Source organism: Hirundo rustica, chromosome 1, assembly GCF_015227805.2.
Source record: "Hirundo rustica isolate bHirRus1 chromosome 1, bHirRus1.pri.v3, whole genome shotgun sequence".
In the NCBI taxonomy this organism is placed as follows: Eukaryota; Metazoa; Chordata; class Aves; order Passeriformes; family Hirundinidae; genus Hirundo; species Hirundo rustica.
The window spans coordinates 21,696,780-21,717,179 of NC_053450.1; the positions used below are offsets into that span (position 1 = coordinate 21,696,780).

Below are 20,400 nucleotides of genomic sequence, written 5' to 3' on the forward strand. Positions count from 1 at the left end.
TGCAATATATAGTGTGTGCAATATGTACACACACCCACACACATATATATAACACATATTGTTCATGGCTATTTTCCCTCTAATACATGTTAGCAATGAAAAATAGAAATTTCCAAAACTAACATGTTACTATAGCAGTATGACAACATTAATCCTAAATGATGCAATTATCAGCACAGCAGGTCTTCCTAAACAAGAGACAATAAAAACTTCATTGTACTGCTTTTGCTGAGTGAATTAGTGTATAACTTGAAGTGTACCTTATTTTATTAACTTACTGATACATTTAGGATGTTTTTTTTAGGTACTAGCAGTTCGGCACCCACCTCTCAAACTCTTTTGAAAAGAGCGTGACTGCTTTGGCAGCCAGCACAGGATTCTGTGTGATACACGAGGAAGGTGATCATTTACTGCACACAGAGGCAGCAGGATGAGACCAGGACTTCTGCCTTCACATAATGTCTGAGTCCTACCTCCACACTTTTTTACATTTGCCTGACATGGAGACATAAAGCCAAAAATAAGGGTAAGACCCACTTAAGGCTAATCTCTGGTCTTCCAATTGAGCAACCTATGGTGACTGAGGAGCTCTCAGGCTGTATGTTCCTATTACCTTTATTATTTAGATTTCTTGCCATGGTTCTGTGCCCTCTGAGGCACTTTCTGTCTATAAGAAGACTTTATTACAGCTTGGTGATTTGTAGAATTGCTGCCATAGACATGATGATGGTGAAAGACTTCGGGAGTTAATTGTAGAAACAGAATGGACAGAACTTTGCCCAGTTCATTGGTGGTGGCAGCTTGTACCAAGGACATGCTTTAATGCCTCAGACGTGAGAAATGAAGAAATCTTACTGCCATCTTTTCAAAGCACTAACTTAATGAAGATGTGATCTTAGACCTACTCTAAGCTTCCTTCAAGCTTTGCTTTGTGAATTCTCTTCACATTAATTGCTGTAATGACCACATTTTACATAGTATTTAAGAAATACATGAGAATCTGGAGTAAATCAAATTCATGACACAGAGTTGTTTCATTCAAGGCAGGACAGAACAGGAACAGCAGAGAAAGATGAAAACAGAAGAAGGATTAATAAAATGTAGCAGAAAACAAATCTCCCTGTTTTAAGTATTGTCTCCTCCACTGCCTAATCTTTCTCACTGTTTAATACCTCTTAAAGGTTCCACTACAATTCAGATTTCTGAGAACAGCTAAGATTGCATTTTTAGTCTTTTGCATTGATGCTAATTTTCAAAAGATACAATCTCGTTCAGCAAAGATTTGGTAAAGCTGCACAGGAAAGCTGCACAACTGCTGTGCTGGGAATACTATCAAGTAAAAACTAGCAATACCTACAGCTCTCATTCAGAAAACAATTTGAAACCCCATATCTTTCTGGCTGTATGTTCACCTGGAACTCTGCATACTCATATACACTTTTTGGGGTAACACTCCAGGACATATCTCATGAAATCTTTATACCCTGTACTTTGTATGCATTTTGACATCACTCATTATAAACTTTGCATATGGAATTTACAAAAAAAGGCATTTTTAAAGGGATGGAATTTGCGGCAAAACCCTATTGCTCAATTGAATGAAAACTTAAAATACATGACATCACTTGATGCTGTTTGAAAGATCACTTTATTTTTTCTACAGTTTATATCCAAAACACCAGGTGCTTCTACAGTGCTTCTCTTTACATTTTATTGGTAGGCTAGTATAGGAAAATATTGTGACATTTGGTAATAAAAATTGCTCTTTATGAAATTACCTTGACTTACAGCTTTTACTTCCTTAGAAAACTTTGAGAAGTTACAGCAATGCAACAATCCCTGTCACAATCTGATAACGAGAAAGCAATACTAAGAAACAGGAAGAACTGGTCGCTAAAAGGCTAGATCTTAATTAATTTCAAACATTTTACACACTTAACTTGATTCAGCTGTGAGGTATAATCACATAAATATGCATATTTAGCAATTGATATTTAAAGGTATCCTGAAGTTCTCTCAGCTGTTTTCCACCACCCTCTGTAACTTTGAGATGTGCAATCATTTTCACAGTTATAACCAGGACTGGATGTTAAATGCTCTTACCTGTTATGACTGTTAAATGCTCTTACCTGTACACTTGTAGTCCGAGGCGACTCCTTTAAGGCCAGCGTCAAACACTGAAATTTCTACTTTTTGCTTTCTGTGGTGGCAGCTGAGGAGCACAGAGGGCTGTGATACAACCAGGTAGAGAAATGGCTGCAGCTCTACATCACCAGTCCCCCTGCGCCCCGGCTGCCGTACAATAGTTATGCCCAGGGCTTGTCGAGCAGATGATCTTGTGGAAGCGTGCAGACTTTCCAGTGACAAAAGACCTGGTTTTCTCCCAGCGGACGGGGGAGGGTTACTGTTCAGAAGATCTTCTGCTGTGACAGAAGAGATGCATGGCTGACTGGGCTTCTTGGGATCATGGCTGCTGCCTGAGACTGCTTCTGGAAGGTTCAAGGAGCTTTTACTTATCTTCTCACCATCTTTCTGATCTTGCACTGATTTTGATTTCGGTGAGGCAGTGCATGAGTACGTCATCAATGAGATTCGACTCGCTGTAACAAAAATGTCAAAGGGAATGAAGTTAAGATTCTTCACGATGGAAGACTGGCGGGAAGGGCGGGCAATGCGGTGCTGGCTGGTGCCACTGTGCTGCTCGATCTGAATGATCCTGATCTTAACGCTGTCGCTGCCGATTCCACTGTCCTGTGCCCCGCTGTAACGGGAGGAAGTCTCAACTGTTCCTCCATCAGCCACATCCATCTTCTTCTGCTCTTGCTTGGAAACCTGCAAAGGAAAATGTTATATTAACTTCTGATATCCGTATCCAAGCTATTTCCATTTCAGTCACAGCAAAAAATCACTACATAAACATGATGTCAAAAAAGGGAATTATAAAAAAAAAAATCTGCCAAGTTAACTTTAACGCAGTAATAACTCATAAAAACACAGCAGGTGTGTGTTCCAATGAAATGATGACTCAATAGCTGAAGAGTCAAAAAAAAAATCTGAAAGAGAAAAAAAAAGCAAGCAGTAAGGATTTCTAGGCTTAGAAAATATAAATAAAATTAAACTCTTAATGTAAAAAACTCTAAAGAATTTATAAGAAATTTATGGATTAATATAAACCCATATATCTGTGAAATAATGTATTGGAAATAAAAGCCTAGTTAGAATTGTTTTCCAGTTTTGAGCACTGATGCTCAAGAAGTCACCTTTATCACTAAAGTTTTGTACTGTGATTAGATCAAATAGAATATAATATTAATCCACTACACACAAAAAAAAACTAAATGGAAAACTGAATGTATAAACTGAAATGTATAAAAAATACATTGTAGAAAAAAGTATTTTTCTTAAGAGACATGGAAGGCAGCTGCCTTATATAAAACACCAAAGTCAAAGGAAACATCAGAACTACCTAAAGACTATCTTGGTGATGGGTATGAGTTCTTAGCTTACCAAGGCCACACAGAGTATTGGCTGTGAAGTTCATAGGGTTTCACATGAGAAATCATTGCATATAGAAATATTTCAAAAAGAAAACATACATGACTGACAAACTAAAAGAGTGCAAGGCTGTGTCCAGAGACCTTATAGTCTCAGCTCAAGAGACAGAGATATCCCAAGACAAAGAAGTACTTCAGGAAAAACATTTTCAACACTGCTCGTGAAACAAGTAGAAAACCTATCAAAAGCTTGAGGGCAAGGTGGGGAGCATATACTTGAACATGTGGGGAAAAAAAAAATACAAAAATTCAATAACAATTGATGTATGCATATATTCATATGCAGGTTAGAGTCATACTGTGTATAGCTTCCACAGCATAACTAACACTTCCATATGTGCTGCTGCGGTAGAGTTTCTGCTCTGCTCCGTACAGAAGCTAACATAAGAAATGCCCAACTTGGTTGGATTTGTAACCTATTTAGTCCTGTTTTTGAACAGCACCAGGAGGAAACTCTGTTAAGAAACACCAGAAACTCTTCCTGCAACCTGCTCCTCTCCTCCTCCCCAGGCGTCCACAGCTGCCGCATGCAGGATAGCAGGGATACATGTTTGTGTGGTCATTTTAGTACCCATTTCTGGGCTTCTTGTCCATTAATTAATCCTCTTCCTTTCTGAACACACTGACAGTGTTGGTTCTCCACAATCTTTGGGGGCAACAAGTTCCAAAAAAAAAAAAAAAAAATTCGCTTAAAACCATGTCCTTTGAGTGACATTGCTTTCCCCCATCTTTTGTAGTGTATGAATTGTTCAGGTCCACATTCAGCTTTATTAGTGTTGTTATGACTTTGTAAACTATGATCACAGCCCCCTTCAGCCCTCTCCTCTTCAAACATGGAAATACCAGCCTTTTTAGTCTCTCCTCACAAAGAAGGTGCTCCAGCACCTTCAATCTTTTTAGCCTCCCTTCTCTACTTCTGTAACTCCACTATGGCCTTCTTGAGTACTCTACAAAGCAACCAAGAAGTGGAACAGTTCTCTATAAAAGTGAAATGCTGCCTTCTATCTTGTTCTCCATCTCCGTCCAGATGTCCAGTATTTTGTTGGGGTTTTTTTGGCTGACACTGCATATTGACTCAATGATTTTATTTCTTCAATGCAGGATCTATTTCAATATTTTCTTCTTATCTTCTCTACCCAAATGAATCTTCAAAAAATGAAATGTGAACTAGGGCAAACAGTACCTTAACTTCCTCTTCAAAAGAGAATAATGAATTAAAAATAAATAACTTATCAGCAGCTTAAATATAGGAACGAATAGCAGTAAATTACTCAATTTCTTCAAATTTCTTTGGTCTTTATGCAGCAATGTATTAGCTTCTACATGTACTGCAGAAATCGGGTTATGAGGGAGGCAAAAAAAAGCAGGTTTTTTAAACCTTCCTTTATATTGTGCTTTATGGAACAAAGGGAGCATTACCCTCTCCTTTTCTTTAAAGGGATGAACATACTAGAAAAAGTATTACAGAGGAAATCCTAAAACAGAACCATTAACTAGCTGAGATTTTCTTTGAAAAGGTTTTTGCCAGCTCTGGTTACAATCTTTTCAGATTCACTCATGTACATATTTTTCAAATAACCAATAAAATTCTTTGCGGCTGTTTTCCATGGCAGACTCATATCACTGACTTGTAAATGTGATACCACTTTTAATGCTGCCTCTGTAAAAATAACTAGAGACCATTTTAATGAATCATACACTGTGAGCCAAGAAATCCTCATTCCCCTTGATATCCTAGCAAAGTTAGGCTATTTACACCTCAGTCTCTCTGCCTGGTAAACTATAAAGTACTTCATCCATATCGTGCACTGATGGCACTTTCAAAATTGGTACAGATGGTTTCCTTGCTCATGTATTAAGGGCCAGCAGAAATAAAGGATGGAGCTGAGAAAAAATGTTGCCATTTCATTTAATGGAAACGCTGCCTGTAATTAAGTTGAGGGCATATGCTGCTAAACCCAGCAGTTTTTAATTGCTACACAGACATCAGTTTAATCTGATGAAAAATGTCCTCAGAAAGCATGATTTAGTGGTGAATGACACTCTTAATACATGAAATTCTCTTGTTCTCCTCTATGCAGCAGAAATTTCTGCAGCTGACATTTAGGTAATGCATGACTTGGCCAGAGAAAATGAAAATACACTGTATTAAATGACAACCTTCCAGGGAGAAAAGTATCACATGTATATGACAAAGTGGAAGAAGAAATCACAGTACTTCCAGTTTCTGAATGGATCCTCTCTTCCCACACCTAAACAGATCTGAGTTGAAGCCTAGTTCTTTTCCTTTGCCTCTTTTTATCACTAAGTTCTTATTAAATGTTCTGGTGTATGCAAAGAACCTCTAGGAAAGTAAGAAAGTAGCTCTGCCTCCATCCTCAGTCAGGCTATAGGTTCTCTGTGCAGACTGCTGCAAGGGTGCTAATTGGTCCCAACTGCTGAGTTTCCTGTTATGAGGACATTCAACTACAGAAACTTTACTGAGACCCCAAATCAATTCATGCAGGTCACTGAACGGCACTCAGGAGGCAATTTCTGCTCAGTATTAAGCAGGATGGAATATGAACCAGTGCCCAAAAGGTGAAAGACACCGTATCCTATTACGGTTTTCCATGCCACCCAGTTCCACAATGAAACTTTGACTTATGTATGGTCTTACCACATATATTATAAAGGTTGAAACACGTGAATAATGATTTGCAAGACAGCTGTACATAACACAACTGGGCACAAAATAAAAGTGCAGAAGTATCACTGGAACTTCTTGCATTGATTTCACCTCAGTAAAGCATCAAGCCTTCCAACAATGTTCCAAAGTTAACCGGAAGATATGCCTAGTAATAAACCTGGGAAGCATTTAGGTATTCCTCTAATGGGATAAGAAGATGAGAGAGAATGAGTCTCGGTATAACAACTCTAAAAAGATTCTTTGCTGTATTACAGAATAAATGGGCGAATACTTTAAAGATGTCAAGAACAGCAATATCATCTTGCTGTTAGCAAATGTAATGGTAACATTTATCATTGGGCTGTATGATATCAATTCTCTTACTCTTTACATAACCCATTTAAAATGAACAATAAAAGTTTTCTTTAATTAGCTACTGGTGTGCATTAACATGATCATGATTAAACCATAAAAACCAACCGTACATTACTCTGGTCCCCTATCCCATGTGTTTCAAATTATTTTAGTTGAAAATGTACTTTGAGTCCCTTTTAAAAGTTCGACCTTCTGCTTTCAGAGAATTAAATGCATATTACTATAGTGGAGAAGATAATGTTTCAGACCTCCAGGCATATATTAAACACACTGGCAGCACATTAGACAAAATGCTTTACTTATTAGATACTTCCTATTCTAAACAGTGTCATCAAAGGCTAAAAACAAAATCCATATAAAAGCTGCACAATGCTTCCACACAGAACCTGTGCCAAAATCCCTGTACTTTCCAGCTAATGAGGAAAGGATGTGTACTCTTAACATATGAATGTAAGATTTTCCAAGCATTCAATTTAGGAAACAGGACTATTGATTCCACATGGCTTATGTTAAATGAAACTGTATTGGTAAAATAACCTTTAAGATATTTGGCATGATAACTATAATTAAACAGTATTCAAAGGAATAAAACAAAAGGGAATTTAGTTCCACAATAGCTAATTAAAATAAAATGAAAAAACACAGCATGTCATCTATCAAGATAAATTGTTATTGTTTAAGAACTATTTAAATATTGTTAAAATATACTTTTAGATAAAATCTGAAAGGACTGGAAAAATATTTGTGGTTTAAAAATGGATAGTTTGGTGAAGAAAAAAGTATAGGACGCTGAAATTTTAAGCTGAGATAATAGCTTTAAAGCTTTGAGCATAACCAGATGGTACTTAAATCAGAGGTATTCTACAGTTTCACTGTCAGAATAAGTTGCAATATGGAAAGGTTTTCAATAGCTAGAAAAAACACATCAAGATGATAGTTTACTTCTTAGATCACTTCAGTGCATTTTCTTGTCCTTTCACAGTTATATATCCTGTCAATACTACACACTATAGAAAAGGTGTTGAAAGCTAAGCTGGTAGCTGGGGAACTGTGGTTAATTCTTCCTTTTCATGTGTTGAGATAGGTAACTTGACTAGCTTAACCTCTTGAGTTCACTAGGGCATATGGCACATATATCTATCAAGAGAAAGGGCATGGAAATGGCATGTCCTGTAGAACACACACAGATAAGTACATCATAAAACCAAGGATCAATAAATAGATTTGCTTTTCAACATTGGCAAATTGTCCCAGCTAAAGTCACTGCAATTTCAAGCAGGTAAGTCTTAACTATTTTCCATTTCTGATCTCAGTACATAGATGGTAGTGGTGTCTTCGAAGTTTTCACACCATAAAGAGCAGGAATAAAATCATCAGGGTAAACACACAACCTAATAGTTTAGACCAATAATTAATACATTTTCCAAATCAAAGAGAAGTGTTTTACAGCAACTGGCAGAATTGCCACATTATATTTCTTAATATCTCAAGAATTTTCAACAATAACAATGTAAGCATGTGCAAATTTCACTATAAACATTTTTATGTTCGTTTTCTGGTACTTCACAGAGTAATTCTTTCATTAGAGAAAAGCATCAACATCTGCATATTTTTTCCAGCTTCTCATATTAATTATGGTCATATAATGTCACTATTGAAGTAAAATTTCCAGTCATTTCTTAATTCTGATCAAAACCCTTCAGCCAATCATGAGCTCATGCTTCACATTACATAAGTTATGGAAAGACTCACAAGTGTGAAACCACAAAATCTAAGTGCCAATCACATCTGCTCCATCACTGTTGTATGTGACCTAGTTTTATTCCTTTTGCTAAAAAGTATTAATATGTACATGGAAATAAACATCTTGCCTATTGGACAAAGTAAGTTACAGAAAAGATATATAATCCATTTTTACTTTCTGTTGTGCTTAAACTGGAATTACAATGATAACATTGGATAATTTCCTCCTTTGTACTAAGTACTTAATCTATTGCATTGAGAAGTTTCCAGCAGTTTAGAAATTTAGTTACTATATCATTATTATCTAATGGACCTTTGTTTGCCACATTGCTCATTACTGAACACTCCAACTAAAACAATTTTATTAGGTTTTGCACGAGTTATATGATCGAATTTAATTCTGACCATTATCAAAGTTATTTTGCAAATTGACATATTAATTTCATGTGGAAAATGTTAGACTCACATACAAACATATTTGACTATTAAATTTTGTCCTCCAGTCTAATAAAGGTCCAAATTAAAACTTCAGTCCTATTATATCTAGACAGATTGCTTCTACTTGTATCAATCCAACTGCAGAAAGAGTCCTTTATAACATGATTCTAAAGCTGTCCTCCAAAAGTGAACTATTAAATCAAGCCAAAATGAGGCAACAAAAATATCAGAGATGTCTGAAGTAGTTTATTTCATAAAATCAAATGTTTTTTTCCCCTCTAATGATTTTTTTCTTTTTTTTTTTTTTAAAGCAGAATTTGTTGCAAAACAAGCCAATTTGAAGTGTAATTGTGTATATGAGCTTCTGGACATACAGAATTACTTCAGATGGGAATTCTAGTTTTCACAATACAGCAGGAATTACATGAAAGTTGTGACGGCAAGGAGCAATACAAACTCAGCCTCTTTGTGCAATGTTTTCCCAGCTCTTCAAAAGTAAAGTAAGAGTCTACATTCTGTTAAACACTGATGCAAATATTCATAAATCAAAGCTGTGTTAAATGTTCCAATTGTAACATGGATATCCAAGTGCTAAATCCTTTTTAATGCCAACAATTTTTTTTTCATCTTAATACAAACAATATGTTTATTTTGCTACCCTATGAAGGCCAGTAAGAAACTTGTGTTCAATCTTTTTTTCTTTCCAAATAAAGGCTTTCAATTTAAAAATACCAGGCTGAAATTTGACAGAGTTCTTTATTTCACAGCATTTTTTCATTAATATTTTTCCTAAAAACATTAGCTTTTTTGGTGTTATTTCTAAAATTTAAATTCAAATTTTAAGTTCATATATTTGCTTTTATACAAAAAATACTGGCTTAAACCAGATATTTATTTTAGACATACTGACGGTTTGCTCAATTTTGCACACTTTTTTCTGATTTTTTTTTTGTTGTTGTTTTTTTGTTGTTGTTGTTTTGTTTTGTTTTAGTTTTAGTTTTTGTTTTCTGTGTGAGAGGGTTTTTTTGGTGGGGGGAGGGAAGGGATTTTTTTTTTTCTCTCTGAAGCCAAGAAATGGCATTTTTCCACGAGTCTTCTTGCATATTTTATTTGGACATTTTCAAAAGCAATAGTCCAAACTTCACCCTGATACTGTGCACGTACACATGGCACAAACAGGACAACCATGGACAACCATGGGATCAGGCCCAGCCAGAAGAGGTTTAGGAGATCCTGCCTGACCAAGGTGATCTCCTTTTATGACCAGTGACCTGCCTGGTCATGGCTGTTGATGCAGTCTAACTGGACTCCTGCAAGAAGACACTGAGGTGCTGGAGTGCATCCAGGGAAGGGCAACAGAGCTGGTGAGGGGTCTAGAGAGTAAATCCTACAGGGAGTGACTGAAGGAGGTGGGTTTGTTAAGTCTGGAGAAGAGGGGGCTCAGGGGAGACCTTATTGCTCTCTATAAATGCCTTAAAGGGATTGTACCAAGGTCAGGGCCAGCCTCTTCTCCTAAGCAAATACTGGAAGTGCAAGAAAACAGTCTCAAGCTATGCCAGAGGATGCTCAGTTTGGACATCAGGAAGAATTTCTCCACTGAAACTGTGCTTAAGCACTGGAATGCGTTGCCTAGGGAAATGGTGAAGTCACCCCCTGAAAGTGTTCAAGAAACAACTGGACATCATGGCACTTAGCACTATGGTTTAATTGCCATGATACTGCGTGGTCAAAGGCTGGACTCAATGATCTTGACCTTGGAGGTCTTTTCCTACCTTATTGATTATACAATTCTATGACATTCACTAACATTTCAGTATCAGGATTTCGGTATTGGAATAATTTTACCTGTCTCAGTTTTGGGTCACATTTCCATGCATTTTAAATTATTTAATTATATTAAATATGAAAATATTAGAAATACTCATTGTTATGACTTCCAAACATGAGAAACTTAACAAAGTTATTTACTCCCATGGGAGTAATCTTGAATATTCTTCCATTGACTAATATTTAGCATTCTGTAAAATAAATTAAAAGACACAGAAAGAAAATGCCAAATACCGGGCAATAATTCAAAGTGGAATTCAACAAAGCCTCAAAAGACAAATTTAGGCATCATTTTCTAAGGAAGGATGAATGAATGTATGAACAATAAAAAGACATTTTTGTAATGTGGTAAAGTAACTTGGTACTTGACTTTCATAATACAGACGCTATCTTCAGCCTTTTAAATGTGCAACTGTACAGTTAAATGAACTATTTCCAGAATCAAATGGTACAATTGTTTTCTTAATATGCATTAGATACTTCATCCATTCTAAGCATTTTAAAGGCAATTAAAATAACTACACCCACAGCAGATTAAAAGATTTCATATACAGATGTTGCCTAACTAAACAAACATCATTCTATGTTATTTCCAGCAATATAAGTCAGATTGAGTCAGACTACATGCCCCAAACAGAAAAATCCACAGTGCAGGAGTCTCTTGTGAGAAATATCCAACTGCTGGCACACTACTGTTCACTGAAATACGTGCTGGGATCTTGAGTGACTCAGGTTTTAAAGCTGTTAGACGTCTGGAAAATTATCTATCTGCACCTTACTGAGGTTTTTTTTTCCTAGGTTACTACATCTCACCTGTATCAACTTGTACCTAAAGTGACCTTTGAGTGAACCATGTTTGAATTTGTTGAGAATATTTTAAAGACTATCTGAGGAAGTAAAGCACATTAAATGGCACGTGAACTAAAACCTACAAAATTAGGAATTCCAGAATATGTTTTTTTGGTGACATGACAAAATATCCCCATTTTTAGAAAGTTGTTTGTCTCAGCCTTGGTGTACAATTCCATGCCAGACTGAATTTCTGCCTCCTTGTTTGTGCCTCATATGACAGTAAAATAGCCAGTTCGGGGTCTTGAAGCATCCAAAAAAAATAATCCCAGGATGAAAAAACAACAAGCTAACCAACCAAAAAAACTGAGAAAAAAAGTACTTGTTTTTTTGGCTTGTTCTGTTTTCTCCACTGGCTCATTGTACAATACAAAGCAGTGAAGAAAATGGACAGACCATGGCAGCTCACCTTGGGTTAACTTAAGCCTCAAAATTGCATCCTAAATTGTGCTTGCTGAATTTGTTTAAAACAATGAAAAGAATCATGGCACTGGAGCAGGAATGAAAGGTCCAAAAGAAGACCTCTGCAAGGCACCTTCAGGGTGGGTGACACACAGAGCTGCATCTTCAGGTGACTCCGAGTGATCAGGCCGGGCAGTTCTCCAGCGCCCGCAGTCTCGGTGCTGAGAGACTGCTCCAAAGCACCCAGCACTCAAATCATGCTGAGATTTGACTTTATACCTCACTGGAAAATTGATGGAGAACTACTGTGAAACACATCCTGCAGCAATCTGACATTTTCAAAGCTTTTATCTACAGTGCTATGATTCCATTGGAGCCATTCAAACTGTGGGATAGTAACAACATTCCAAATTCCATTAGCAGACCCAGATACAGTTTACAAAGTTTACTTCTTAAAGAAAAACACGTCTGACCTTTACATGCTTCTGTATGTATTACTAGGATGTACTACAATAAAGATGCAAAAAGACTGCATATATTACTGGATATTGGTTACATATACTGCTTTTTCACAAAAATGTTTTTCAATTTTGGGCCATGAAGTTCCTTTTAGTTCACTAACAACTGCTGCCTTATTAGTATTTTTTATTGTTGTTGTTGGATTTTGTTTGGTTGGTGGTTTTTGTTTGTTTGTTTGTTTTTATTAAAATACTTATTAAAATATTTTCCTAAGCATTATTCTAAGTATGATTTTTTAAACTAGCCATGAATTCATCTGCTGTGGTGGGCTTGCTCACAGACATACCTGGGAAATGACCCAATGAACCACTCAACCAAGACCACTCTACTCAGAAATTACATTGTACAACAGTGACTTAATTGAAATACAATGGGTGAAACTTCTAGATGTTCAATGTGTAATGAACAGTTACCTTGTGTGGAGAAGCCATTACTGTCTTTATAATGAACTTTTTCAAGAAAATGTAGAACAGTTATGTGCCCATCTCCCACTGAAAAACTAATAGTTTGACAGATTATTTATTTGTGATTCTGAATCTCTCCTGTTGCTGTTTTGGAAGGCAAAGATTCTGCCAAAAAAGATGATCTGTAGAGACCAGATAGCCTATCCTAGCAAAAAAGACATACAAACTACTGCAAGAAAACAGGTGAACTAATGCAAACTCACAAATCTAATTATTCCTGTAGCTCTGTGAAGGAAAAGAATTACCAGCTTTCTAAAATAATGTCCTAAATCACTGGTCTTCAAAAACCAGTTTTATCAAACTTGGAGGTAGGATCTCTGCTCAGCAAAGCTAACAGATTTTCAGTTGTAGGGATTCTCTAATGCAAACAGCTGTCCAACAGTCTGAAATTATTGTCACTGCTAATTTCTGAGAATATTTATTAAGTCATTATTCCTCCAATGTTTTGATGGAGAAAGTTAGAATTAGTGGAAACCTTTACTTAGGATGAGTCAAGAAAGAAGCTTCCCGTCTTGATTCATACAGTGAGTCACAGGTAATCTGGGGGAAGGTACAGTCTCAGTGAAATGAAGAGCTGGAAATATTGCCTAGGAGCACGCACTGAGGAAAAAGAGTGCTAATGTGCAAGATTATTAAGCAAACCCATTAAGCACAGCAGAAACACCGTAGCTGCATACTATGTATAAACAACTGAGGACTTTAAAATGTCTTCTCTCTAAAGGTACTGGCAGACAATTATCTGCAGAGAAAAGCTCAGAGAAATTAGAAATAGCTGCAAATCTGAATCTGATTCAGTGTATGTTATGAGCATCATATGCATGACTCATACCAATCTTTTATCACAATCATAATCTATGATTTCACCATTTGATATAGCAACCAGTAACTCAGTCAGAGGGAAGCTAGCTGTAAAAAAATGAAAGTATTGTCCTGCTCTTTAATCTCCTCCATAGTCACGAGAAACACTCTGCAATGTAAGTCAGTGTGACAACTACCTCTTTTATCTAAATGGGAATACCAACAGTACCAGATTGTATCATACTTATCAAAGCCACAGACTCTATGCATGTACTTTGTAGCCTTGCCATCAAAGCATGACACCACTAAAAATTAGTTCATTGTAATTTTACTAGATTGGCTTTTGTGATAGGTGGCAGAATACATTGAGCATATTAGAAAGAAATGAAATACAGCTAGGCTCTTCATTATCCTTCCACTCTGAACATCGTACGTCCATGAAGAAACACTACTGTTTTCTCTGCCTCACTCAACCAAAATTCAGTGCAATATTCAGATGTTCAAGACAATTATTATTACTGATATAAGTGAACTTCCCTGCAAGCAAGACACAGAAAAAACTGAATTGTTGGGATTCAAAGAAGCTCAGAAGCCCACATAATCCCAGAAATTATTATTGATGACCACGAGAAGGCTATTAACATTCAGAAACTACTGTCTACCTATGAAATCCTCAACTGAAGCACAACGTTCAAATGATACTCTTCCATTCAAAATAACTAGTTTTATTTCAAGCGTCTCAAAATTCTCATAGCATGACTACGGGTGCAACTTGTGCAGCATTGCAAGAGCATGAACGAAACTGCAAAGCAATTCAAAACATTAAAACACACCACTCACTTAGATTTGAAGTGCAAAACTAAATTATGCATTTCTAAAAATTCCAGGCTAACACAGAACTCAGATCTTCTGTCACGAGACGTTTTTGCTGTGTGAAACCTCTCTGCATGTGTGTGCATCCACATACATGCTTATGACCTTTTGAGTAATCCTCACGTGTTTTGCCCTCATGTCTGCAAACTGGACCTTTCTTCATAAGGCTTCCTACTTTAGTGTGCATTTACTTCATCCCTAAATCTCCCCTTTTTTTTTTTTTTTTTTTTTAATTGAAAAGTAAGTTTCTGCTTTGAAGATTCTTAGAAAAACCACCTCAATTTTTCTAATATAAGAACAGCATCCAGGTTTCCAGTGCATCCAGTGCAATGAGAATATTTGCTCATATGAAGTATCAAGAAGTACTGCACAGTCCTTCAAAAAAGATACCTTCCCACTGGTTTTGGCAACAAAATCAAATGATGAGACAAAGCTTCCTAAGAACGGAAACAGGGTACGGCAATGACTCAAGATACTGGCAAGGACTTTATTTTGATAGTGTGCCTTGAACTAACCAAAATATCTGTTATTTTCAGGAAAACATCCGACAAGTGGCTGTGTGGGAACCCAAGAACTGGTAAAGCTACCGGGAAAATGATGCAAGTATTATTCAGCTATTCCAGCTAAGAGTTTTTATTGGCATTCTCAAAAAGTTACACTTTTGGCACTCTCTCTGACATGACAGAGCTACAAGATTATGTTTATAACATATGAACAGCTTAATGGTAAATATTATCAGAAGACTAATGTCATATACATTTCAAAAGATTTCACCATTCTACAAATTTTAACAACTCCATAAAGCAATTAAATCTAGTAAGCCTACTTACTATCTAAGTGGATTAGATTAATCTGTGGAACAATCTTTACTAAGAAAATGAAGTTATGCATGGTGGAAATTTTCTCCATCAAGCACATGTATGTGTCTTAAATGTGCTAACTTTTTTCATACATCTTCATGTTACTATATATTTGAAAAAAACCAGAGAGATTAATTTGTACAGCTTCCTTTGACATGTCAAGGTTTCAGGCCTTTAACATAGCAGAAATAGAAAATGTATGCCACCTTACAATTAAACATTCACCATCCTACAAAGCTGCTGCTACAGAACGTAGATTTACAGATTTAGATGAAACTGATTCAGATGCCATTCTTTCACTAAGGTATAATGAATAAAAATGTCTGATTTTAGATTGGATTTCTTTTTTGTTTTGTTTGAAAATTATATAAATTTAGTTATAAATTGCTAAAGTATAAAATATAGCTAATTCTGCTCAGCATACAGCTGCTTGTAAATGGTACAAGGATACTGTTGCAGCTCTGACACATGCAAATTAATTTCACATGAAACAGGAGCCACTTAACTCTCTCAATAACACACTCTGGACCCCCTGGACAACACTGATACATTTAATGTTATATACATAGAAGGCTATGCTCTTTTATGTTTAAACTCAATACTAATGAAAAGAAAATTTCTTCATGTAGGTATTTTTGTCACTTTTCAAACACTTTGAAGAACTCATGAATTTCTGACAGAACAGAAAAATAAGTTTGTGAAAAAAAGCACCATATTTGTTTCCTGACAAAATCTCAGGCATAAATAATGGAATGTATCATTCTACTGCAGTCTCAGATGATACAACATTACCTGAATCTGAAAACAGACTACAGATGGCCAGAAAAATTGAAAAATTAGGATGGCAGCCAATATACCCACCAGCAGTACACCCAGAAAATTATGCCTCCTTGCTTAAAAAACAGGATAGTACTGAAGTGGAATTCTGTCCTAAAGAAAATCAATATGAAACCAGGCAGCATATTTAGCCCTAGGTGATCAGCTGGTCCATCACAAGAGACTGAACAGTGAATACTGCCTGCTATTGAATAATGGCTTTCCCACAGCGGCAACACCTGTTTTGGTTTGTCATCATACATCTCCTGTTTTTTTACAAAACAAATAAAAAATTAATTAATATTTAGACTTCTATTCTGCTTTCTAATTTGGCTGAGAACATGAAAGATTACATACTGTTTGAGGAAGACTGACATACAGCGTGACTATATTAACTTTATTTACTTCTTAAAATAGGTTAAAATGCATGAAAAAAAATTGTTTCTTGTGAGAGAATGCCAGGGGGAAAAAAAGTGAGGATTCTTCTCATAAAGAAAACAGGGAATTTCAAATCTAAATTGCTTATTGCCCCCTGACTATACCTTCAAATAATTCTTTACTTTATATGTCTCGTCTTCCTCTTTAAGGAAAAAAAAAAAAATCTTATTTTGCGAATCCACGTGTTTATAATTCCTGTCAAGGATCAAGCTTTCCACACTGCCTAGCAAGTGATGTTCCACGCAGGGAAGAAACAGTAACTGGGGCTGTCTAAAGGTAATGTTGCCACAGCATCAAACTCTCCTGTACACAAGCATTAGATGACTCAAAGGAGAAGATTAGTCGAGATCAAAGAAGGCAGAACCCTCAGTCTCACATCGTGTGACCCAACACTGCAACTTTCCTCTCCTCGTCAGACGCTTCAGCAAATCATCACAGTGACACGTCCCATGTCCACACTGTGAGAAAGCCCAAGCACGTGTTCTCTCACACTTCTCTTTAGGCTGAGTTTGAGCGACCGTCCTGCCTTCAGTGATTTTGTCCTGCATATATGCCAACACCCATAAACTTGCTGTTTATGGTAAACCTATAGCAATTCTTACACAGTTCATGGTTTTCTAATATTTTTTTCCCCCCGAAAAAGGAACCAATATGATTTCTTGCATGTGTTCTAACCTAAAGAAAAGTTCAAAATTTGAACCTTTTTAGGTAATATTTTTATTATTTCTGTAATGAACACTTCAGATTATTTTGGTCAACACATTAAATGATCAGAAATGGTGACGTTCTCAATTAACTTTATGTACCGTTTAGTTATTTTTTTACTTGGATAAGAAAGCATAATGATATTGAAGATAATGATAAAAATAATTCACAAGTTACCTTCAAAATATTGCTAGGCAGGGTATGAAATACAGAGATTGGACTAAATGTTTATGTCTTTTAAAACATTTCACTAAGAGTAGTATAAGAGAATAAATACCATTAATTGAGCAGACACAAGAAGGTCTGGTTCAGGTAATCAAGAACTGTAGGCTAAAAAGAAAAAAAAGTTGACTGAACCTCCACTTGCACTTAAAACTCATGTAAATTTTTTTCTATCCCATTGTGCTCTATTTTAAAATATTTGGAAAAATAGGAAAAGAGAAGAAAAAAAATCCCTAAACCTTGAGTCTTTTACTAGTATTGATGAGAACATAGAGGAAAACCAAAATTTCAATGTTTTAGTTCGTTTTTTTCCTGTGTCACTGTAACTTTTTTATTTTGCTGTTATAATTTATTTTTCCCATAAAATAACAACTCCTATGAGATGTTTTCCCATTAGATTTGTTGCAGCATGGGAGTTTTTAAACACTACTCATATGAAGCTTCACAGTATTCCAGCGAAATACTTGTATTTTTCCTTTCATTGACAATACAAAATCCTTTTGTGTTGAAGCAAGGAATATTTGGAAGAATGTTGTTTATGAACTTCTCTGTAGATTATTATATTGGGTAAATTCCTCCCCAGCTATATTTCATGTGAAGTCTTGATATGCAAGAACATCTTTTCACCTTAATTTAAATGGCCACAGAAAACACTAAGGAAAATGTCACCGAAACAGGTCATGAATGATGAAGACCTTAAACAGCTATCAAATACAACTTTCCATATTTTTTCCCACATAGTTTGTGTGCTTGTGGACATCAAAAATCAGCAGGAAAAAACTGGTTTCTTTCTAGCAAAAAGGAAATATACTTTGAATCTGTCATTTCAAGTCTGGTTTTACTATACTAAGAATTCTTTACCTTGTCAGTTTAATAACTATCTTATGCTTGTTGATTTTTCTCAGCTATATAAGTACAAATGCTTATTGAAGAGACACAGTTTTAAGATAAAAAATTTCCTATGTATGTCAAAGAGAGACTATAAACACTTTTTAAATTTTGTATTTGCAGAATCTAATCTTGAAGATCTCTTCAAAGAGCAATTTTCATTGCAACAATCAGTTTGAAACATTCTTTTTTTCCTTGTAATTCTAGGAGAGAAATTCTTAATTTTCCCTTTTCACATTCTAAGGACATTACACGGATTTACATGAAATGCAACTCTTCCTTATCAAAAATTTGTGAGCTTTTTTACGTTATGGAAGTTGTTCTCTTTTACAAATCCATCTGAGATGTACAAGGCACAGTCTCAATTTGAAGCATACAGAAGCGGCCTCACTGTGCAAGAATAAAAGCATAAGATATTTCCTGATTCCATTGACACAAATTAGAGCTACTTTGGGGATCTAGTTGTGGTATGTGCTTAGAAACTACAGCTTTCTGCAATCCTTCTCAACTGTGAAAATGCTTCTCTGGATATATTCCATTGCTCCCAAATCCATAAAACCAACACAGTGAGAATAACCAAACCTAATTTTAAGCTAAGCCTTGCCAAGTTGCTTGAGACTCTCAAGTATTTCAAATCTAAATAATCCAAATTTTGTTACTTTCTCTTTACTTTGTTACTTCATTTCTGGTAACAGAAACTTTACATTTTGTAATCTAGTTAGAAGTTTTATAACGGCTTACTCTTTGAAAGGTACAATAATTAAAAAAGGGAAGCTACAGTTACTAAATATTCATGCAAAAATCACAAATCCCAGGTCATGAGATTGTTGCTAACAATTTTATCAAAAAACTGAATATACTCATTCCAAATGCAATAAATTTGTGATTCTTCAATTAAGGAGCTGAAGATCCACCAGAATGCATCTCATAGCCCAGGACATCAAAGTTACTACATGCTGAATGACCTGCTATTCCCTGGAATGAAAATTCAAAGCTCTAAAACATGGGCAGAACTGAGCAGGTACACAAGACCTGATCAGTAACTGTGCAAGCTACAAGAAAAACAAAATTCTCTGATAAATACTTCATTGGTTTACATTCCAATACCCACAGTTTTTGGGGCATTACTAATACCACAGACTAAGTTTGCTCTGTTTTCACTCACTACAACAAATACCAAATGCACAATGCAAAAAGTTTTGAAACTCTCAGGAAGTTATCTTTACACAGCATTACCTTTTTTAATGTGCCAACACATTTTAGGATATCAAGACACACCTAAATTCAACTGATTTATATAAAATACAAAAACCAAGACTGTTTTGGCTCTTTAACATTGATTACCTTAGATTTCAGTAATTAAAAGACAAAAGATAAACAGCTTCTTCAAAAGAAACTGGCAAATGAAAATGCCAACTTCTTAAAGTTTCAACATACTAAAAATACTTTCAATTACAAAAACTTTCCATAAGAATCCTATCCAGTCAATACAACATCTGTGCAACATGTGGATCTGCCATTTCACACTTTGACTGTCTGGCTTCTTAAGTAGTATTATCTGGAACTTGTTTTACCAGTTTTCTGTTTTGTTTTGTTTTTTTTTTCCTAAGCAAAATACAAATGGAAAACAAATTTATGCTTGTTTTCAACAATTTTTTTCTATGTTTTACATGCGTAATTAATAGCCTTAACTAAAGAGTAATTAAACTGCTTATCACTCAAAAGTTTGCTCTGCTAAAGTATCATCAGCAAGAAAAAATGCTATAAACTTCATTAGCTATCATTCCTTCAAATTTTACGTGTGATGCAATTGTAACTGCACTTTTTTACATATATCCTGCTGACCATTTTCTTTATCTTACAGTGAAGTTAGAGTAACAACAGGTTGATGAGATTGCCAAGAACAAAAAAAAAGAACATAACAGTCCTACTGAGTCAGAACAAAGATCTTCTTAGACTCC

At 35.6% G+C, this 20,400-nt stretch overlaps 1 protein-coding gene across 8 annotated transcripts in view; it reads right to left on the bottom strand.

The window, feature by feature from the left end:
- Positions 1–20,400, bottom strand: part of VPS13B (vacuolar protein sorting 13 homolog B) — a 428,881-nt gene that overhangs the window by 115,759 nt on the left and 292,722 nt on the right. For all 8 annotated transcript variants that reach the window (XM_040076409.1, XM_040076406.1, XM_040076434.1 and 5 more), the window contains one exon: positions 2,130–2,832. In XM_040076409.1, the coding sequence (XP_039932343.1) occupies positions 2,130–2,832 (703 nt within the window). The remainder of the gene's footprint in view (positions 1–2,129; positions 2,833–20,400) is intronic.